We start from the raw sequence: 7,065 nt of genomic DNA on the forward strand, positions 1-7,065 counted from the left end.
GGTAACTAATTATCTGAAGGAACTCAATTGATTTATTAGGGTTAGCATTACGTTTAAAACCAGGATTAGGTTCAAGTTTGCAGTCGAGGTTAAGCTCAGCATTAGTTAGGTTTAGGGTTAGAGAAACATTCAGGTGAATTTTATAGATATTTAAGTGAGGTCAGTCAGTAAGTCAGTTAAAGACAAAGTGAGCATCTATAAAACACCTGCAGCAGACCATCAAAATAGTGTGACTGTTTAATTTACTGAGATCAGCTACTTAATACATGGTCTTAACCCTCATTAAATCAATCTGAAAAAAGAGTATAGCACAGGTGCATTTTTCTTCACCAAGGTACAAACCTGAAAATGTACTCTTGAAGTGCAAGTTTTAAAAGTACACCTTTTTCGCTTTCCCAGAGGAAAGATTCATGGTTTGTACTTTTCATTCGGAAATGATTTAAAATAGAAAGCTAATATAAAAGGCCGGAAGGCAAAGCAACTTGAAAAAAAATATCGAAGTGGAATGTGGTGCAGTTATGTTCCCCAGCTAAAAGCCCTGAAGGCATACCCAAGAGGGGATAACCCTGGTGACAATTTAGTACTTCTGTCCCTTACCGTCCACTGAAAAGCCGACATCCCCACAAGATATTCATGCACTTTCATCATAGCTGATGAGTAAACGTACTTTAAGGAAAGCATGAACAGATTTGTGAACGCACACTTTACCAGACATGAATGGAAAAATACAAAATAACAAAATATAATTTTTGCAAAGGTCTAAATTCAAAGACAAAAATACCTTCACAAGGGAAACTTTCATAACACTTACCAGACGTGAGCAGTTGTTAGGAGTTTAGGTTTTGCAAAGTCAGTGTAGGTTAAAATACGTCTCCCTAGCCCAAGAGATATCAACACCTCTGAGGGAATCAGACCTGATATTATGACCTGATATCACAGCAGAGCATGAAGACTTAACCAGTTCAGTGGGACACTATCAAGAATGACTTCAAGAATGAAAGAAAGACCTGTTGCTAATACTACACGGCCTTTATCTCTCTCTCTCTCTCTCTCTCTCTCTCTCTCTCTCTCTCTTTTACTTTCTTTCTCTGATTCCCATTGTAATGTCAGTTAAAACTAAGGAAACTGCAAAATACAAGAAACTGCAGCAATGTAAAACACTACCTCCCTTCCAGAACTTTTTTCTATAACCAATTCACAGAACAAGAAGTCAAACCAACATGACTCCTTTTCTGACTCATAGATCAGTTTCATTTACGAGTTTCTCTGTTCATTGTCTGACACCATTTAATTACAGTAAACTCCAAGAACAGTTGGCCAGTACCCAATTGTGTTTGTGCACAGGGCTGGGCATTATAACCGTTGTTATTGGTATTGTGATAAATTATATCACAATATGTCACAACATGCTTTTCTGAGCATATTGTGGATATCGTCAGTACTTAAAGCACATTGACCAACTGCATGTTTTCTAAAAAAGAGGGACTCATTTGTCCTGTTTAATTGGATTTAGTGCTCATAATCATTTTTCATAATCGTTTTTCATTTTTCTTTTCTTCAAATTTCTGCTTGTTTTATGTCTATTCCAATTTATTAAACCTTAAAAAAAACTGTGACCTTGTGTATCATATTTTTTGTCATATCGCTGACTTCTAATCTATACTCAAATATGTGGAACAGAAATGATTGAAATGAACACTGACTATTGGGTTATACTGTATATATGACATGACACAGCTTCTAAAACTTAATTTCAGAGAGTGAAAGAACAAGGCAAGAATTAGAGCCTGAAGTCTTATATTATGTAACAGTTATTTCTGATGGCACTTTCTGATTGGTTTAAAAGCAGTACATGACATACAACAGCACAGCTTTTCACAATAACGGTATTATTCTGTTGACGTTAACGAATGACTCACTTTACATTGCAGTGAAGTGTTACAAATTTTCTACTTAAACACATATAAAATAGAAAACTGACACATTAGATAACATTAGTGTGATAGTATAGCACAGTCCTTGCCTTTGGTTTGTGTAAATAACAGCTGTGACGCAACACCAAGAATGTTGCCCAAGCTGCTACTGAACACTCATTAAATGAGTAGAGAAAATTCAACTTTATTACTGTTTATCTTCATTCAACAGGAAACAATACAATACAAATACATTCATATCAAATAAAACATAAGCCAGCAAAGCTACATTCATTTTTTTCTAGAAAGGGAATACAGAAGAGAATAATATGGCAGCTAATTTTTAAAACTCCTTGTAACTCACAACTCTCACAAACTTCAGGACTGCTTCTCTTCGATCAAACAAAAAAAAGTACAATTTAAAAAAAGTGAAATTAAAATGCAAAAGGATTAGCGATTAATTCTGTAAAGAATTTACAGTGAAAACACACATATTCTGATCTGAACCAATAAAAGAACTGGTGAACATAATGATGGGATTAATCTTTACTATCACAACTGTCGCAACCAAGAGCTACCTCTTTCTGCCCAAGGTCTAAACATTGATAAGTAACTCTAATATTATCTACCGTATACTAAGGCCCTAATAACTATCTATAATCTACTATCTTCAAAGATAATTTAAAGAATCAAAGAATATCAACAACAATGAAAAATGATCAAAGGGAATGCAAAAAGACTTCAGCTGCTGAGTTCTTGTAGAATGAAGGAAAAGTCCTTTGCTTTATTGAGAATGCGAATATCATTTCAAAACATCCCTTTTTTGATGCCCCTCTGGGGTGATGAGGTAATCACAATTCCTTACCATTTTAGTTCCCTATCATGTCAAACCTTTTTTGGTAACTTTTAAAACCAAACCAAATCTTTTTTAAACCGACTCTGGTCTGACTCATACCAGATTCTTCTGTCCCTACAGGGACCTCTTGTGCAACTGTCCATGGGCATCTCACACAACCCTCCATATATGTACAAGAGTGTAGCTCAACTATAACTATAACTGTCATCTGGCACAGCTCCCTTCTGTGGGCCCAGAAACTCTTCCCCCGTTAGAGAGCCTACTGTATACATTCCATGGTCTGCTTCCCTATATTACCTTATTATGAGGGTTCTCTAGTCAGCCAGTATTTAGTTATTGATTACTAATCAGGGAAGGTTTTACTCCATTTTTCCACATCAATACCCTGGAGTAAAGAGGCACTTTGGGTCAAAATGGTTTTCTGTATGTAGAACTGTGTCAGGCCCTTTTAGTAGCTCAGCCTAGTATAGCTGACTAACCAACAAGGCTTAATCAGCCAAAGTACTCAAGCCCTTTTTGTAGCTATGCCTCGTACAGGTAATTACCAAACAGATACTCTTCCTTTGCAGTAAAATAAAGCTCAGCTGATCGTTCTAACACAGTTTTAACAATAAATGGTCTTAAATGCTGGAGTTATATGTCTAACTGTTTAATCCTGAAGATTGGACCGCAGACTGCTGGTCACACAGCAATGCAGACAACAAAGGCAAAGAGAAAGATTTAAGATGAACTTCAATAATTTGAAGACAAATTGACTTATTTGCATTTATGAGCACCCTAGCTGTGTACCTGATCAGTTTAATCTGCAACGTGACACTGTCTAAGTAGCGAAGCTAGAGCTGCTTCTCAATCGCCTCTTGTTCAAATTTTCACGTTCCACCTTAAATGGTGCAACAGTGAACTACATAGTCAGCTACATTCTGGTGCCTCAGGCACCATTTAAGGTGCAAAGGAAAATTCGATCAAAGTTTCCTGCCAGAGATGTGAGAAAAGCGGCTATAGCTGAGCTAAAGTTTAAAGCAGAGCAAAGTGAGTCTGCATTTTCATTTGATCATATTTTAGAACATATTTACAGCCAAGATAGTGAAATATTACTTCAGTAAAATGGACACAAAATGTTGTGGCTCCCAAGATTGTTAGATTTTTGTTGAAACTTGACAAAATGGCTCTTCTTGACATTTGGGTTGCTGACTCCTGTGATATAGCAACAATGCTAGATTAGCAAAGCCTATTTAGTAGCTGTGACTAGTACAGTTAACTACCAAACCAGTGGACCAACAAAGCTAAATTAGCCAAATTAGCCAAGCCCCTTTTAGTAGCTATGTCTAGTACAGTTAACTACCAAATGTATAGACCATCAAGTCTAAAGTAATCGAATTAGCCAAGCTCCTGTAGTAGCTACACCTAGTATAGTTAACTATCAAATGGATAGAGCAAAAAGGATGAATTAGCCAAATTACCCAAGCCCTTTTAGTAGCTATGTCTAGTACAGTTAACTGCCAAACAGATAGACCAACAAAGCTAAATTAGCCAAATTAGCCAAGCCCTTTTAATAGCTATGCATAGTACAGTAAGCAATGAAGAATACACACATTAGACTGAATGAAAAATAAGCTATGAAAAGTGGAATTGTGTCCAATACTACTGATACCACTGGCTGATACCAAAAGGCAGTGGACCATCAGTTTGCCATCAGTGGCCCACTATCCTCTTGTCATCTGGGTCAGTATATATATTTACATATAGTTCATCTCTGAGTCTACTTGTTGGGCAGGTAAGTAGGTCTGTTAAATTATGTAGTTTATTTTAAAACAGACCATTTTTGCATCATCCAGACAATATTATTGAATGGAATGTGTCAACAAGAGGTGCCACCTTCTTACGGATAGAGTACACTGTCCACTAAGTACACTGACAACCATAAAGACTCTAATGTTTGCAGTTGTACTTCGTTCTGGAAAAAAATACAAGTGCAATTGAGTGAATAGGTAGAGAATATCCTGGAGTCGTTCTACATCCACACACAGGTATGTCCCACCAAGCAAATTTTTCTCTTTGTCCCATCAGTATACTCTGGCCTTTAGCCTTTATCTCCATTTACTGTGTTGCCTCGGTGACTGAGCTGTAGTGCCACCAGTCCAAGCCGATTGATCATTGTCTTCACAGCATCCCGGAACATGGAGCTGCAAAATCCATAGATTACCGGGTCCAGTACACTGTTCAGGTAGGTGAACCCAATGCCTATTACAAACCACTCACCACTTGATTTGAAGGTATCACAGTAGCTTTCCCCCTGTGTCTTCATATAGAGTGCAGTCAGTCCGATAGCAACACCAGGGCCAAAGCATACAATAAAGACCACATTGATTACTGAAATGATCCTAACAGCCTGACGCATATTTTTCTTTTTGTCTTTATGACGTCGATGTAAGATACAGCAAATTCTGAAGGAGCAGAATAGCAGGATGATCAGAGAGAAAAAGAACTCAGCTAAGTACACTGCATAGTGGAGCTTGATCCCCAGTTTTGGATCCTTATCGGGGTTGAAGCTCCGGCAATAAGAGTGATTTTCATGTTTCATAAGGAGATCACCAGTCAGCAGAAGAGGGAGCCGCAGTGAAAACACCACAGCCCAGATAAAGCAAGCAGTCCCTGCAGCCTGTGATGAACTGATGAAGTTCACTTTATGGTGTGGATGGACTACTTTAAAGTATCGATCCACAGCCACTGCAGTCATGAAGCCGATGCTCGCTGACCTGTTGACTGCAAGCATGAACAGGTTAATCCGACACCAGGCATCACTAAACACCCAGTCTTCCTCTCTCTGAAGGTAGTCAATTCGTAAAGGTAAGCTCACCAGGAGCAGAAAGTCAGCCAGGACTAAATTCAAGAGAAACACAACATTGGGTGTCCAGGACTGAAGGTGGCGGCAGAAGACACATAATGCTAGCAGGTTCCCTGGAAGGCCCAGCAGAAGCTCGACGATGAGCACAGGAGGCAGGATGGAGGCCACCAGGCTTTGAGGTGCCAGGCCACAGTGAGTTTTATTATAATCAGATGACATTTCCACACCTATAAGTGGTTCAACAACATGTATTCCTCTTCCCCTTTTCTGTTGAAACATAAACCATGTACTAAAGTGAATAAAGCAGAGTATTTAAAGCATGTAGACTTTGTGAAAGACTGAGTTTATCAGTAATCCTGAAATTAAAGCAAAGACTCTTTGATCTGAAAGTGGCTTAACTGATTGTGTATCATCACCACTCTTTGCAGTCGGCTCTATCACGAAAAAGCTATGATACCATCAAAGCTGCACAGCCATGTTTTGCATATTTATATGTGGAATCTGATCTTTTTGCCTGCCCCTATCATACCTAACAGAAAACAACGTACACAGTACCCCCACCTCCTGTCCTAGTCATCTAATTCAGTCTCCACAGGCATGCTCTGCTATTCAAACTATATTTAACAGCAAATCTTAATTCAACATAGAAACATAATGTAATATGAGAGGTTTATTCCTAAGTATTCATTTGTTTGTTCACGTTAATAACCTATGAAACAGCCACTTATGAGATTGTAGATAGATAACTTACGAGACCCAACAGTTATTGGAACCCAAAGCTTTTTCAGCGTTGCTGTAGGGTGAATTAAGTCTTCTTAGCTTGGATATCATCAACACCTCTGTGGGAACCACAGCAGAGAGATCATGCTTAAACTGCTTTCTTCTTTTTTTTCTCTCTGATGGCTTGATGACGAAAGCAGAGCGGAAAGCCTTTGCTAGTTCTTCGTATTCTAACGACATCAACAGCTGACCTCAAGCCAGAACTCTGTTCCTCTGTTTTTCTCTCTAAATGCTTCTGTTGCAATATCAGTTACATGTAACAAGCAGTTAACCAACCAAACAAAACAAAACTCCAAACACATTTTAAACCAGATATTATTGACTTTAATGAAATCATTCAATTAATAAAAAAATAAATGTGTTTAGGGACAGAGACAGTAGGGAAAAACATGTTTTTCATATGGATTTTTCAGATTATAGTGATGTCTCTTACAAAGGAATGAAAGATTAATCTCTGTGTTACTAAATCAGGCAAGTTTTATAAGATTTGTTGAAGTAATGATGTGAAGAACAGAAAAGATTCAAAATCAAGCCTGAACCTAAATGGGCCGCTGGTACCTGTTAAGTGCATTTTTTGCTTTATTTCATAACATTTATACATTTTAATCATTGATAAGCTTACAAACAGCAGTTTTTTTTTTCAGAAAAACTAATAACACATTTAAAGTACA

At 37.8% G+C, this 7,065-nt stretch overlaps 1 protein-coding gene across 1 annotated transcript; it reads right to left on the minus strand.

The window, feature by feature from the left end:
* Nucleotides 1–3,887: 3,887 nt before the first annotated feature.
* On the minus strand, nt 3,888–6,475 carry LOC108420818 (hydroxycarboxylic acid receptor 3-like). Its single transcript, XM_017690415.2, has 2 exons — nt 6,366–6,475; nt 3,888–5,881 (listed from the first exon to the last, which is right to left on the minus strand). Exon 2 carries the CDS (start codon nt 5,831–5,833, stop codon nt 4,850–4,852), a length of 984 nt encoding a protein of 327 aa, XP_017545904.1. The 5' UTR covers nt 5,834–5,881; nt 6,366–6,475; the 3' UTR covers nt 3,888–4,849.
* Nucleotides 6,476–7,065: the final 590 nt, after the last annotated feature.

The sequence above is a fragment of the Pygocentrus nattereri genome, chromosome 5, assembly GCF_015220715.1.
Source record: "Pygocentrus nattereri isolate fPygNat1 chromosome 5, fPygNat1.pri, whole genome shotgun sequence".
In the NCBI taxonomy this organism is placed as follows: Eukaryota; Metazoa; Chordata; class Actinopteri; order Characiformes; family Serrasalmidae; genus Pygocentrus; species Pygocentrus nattereri.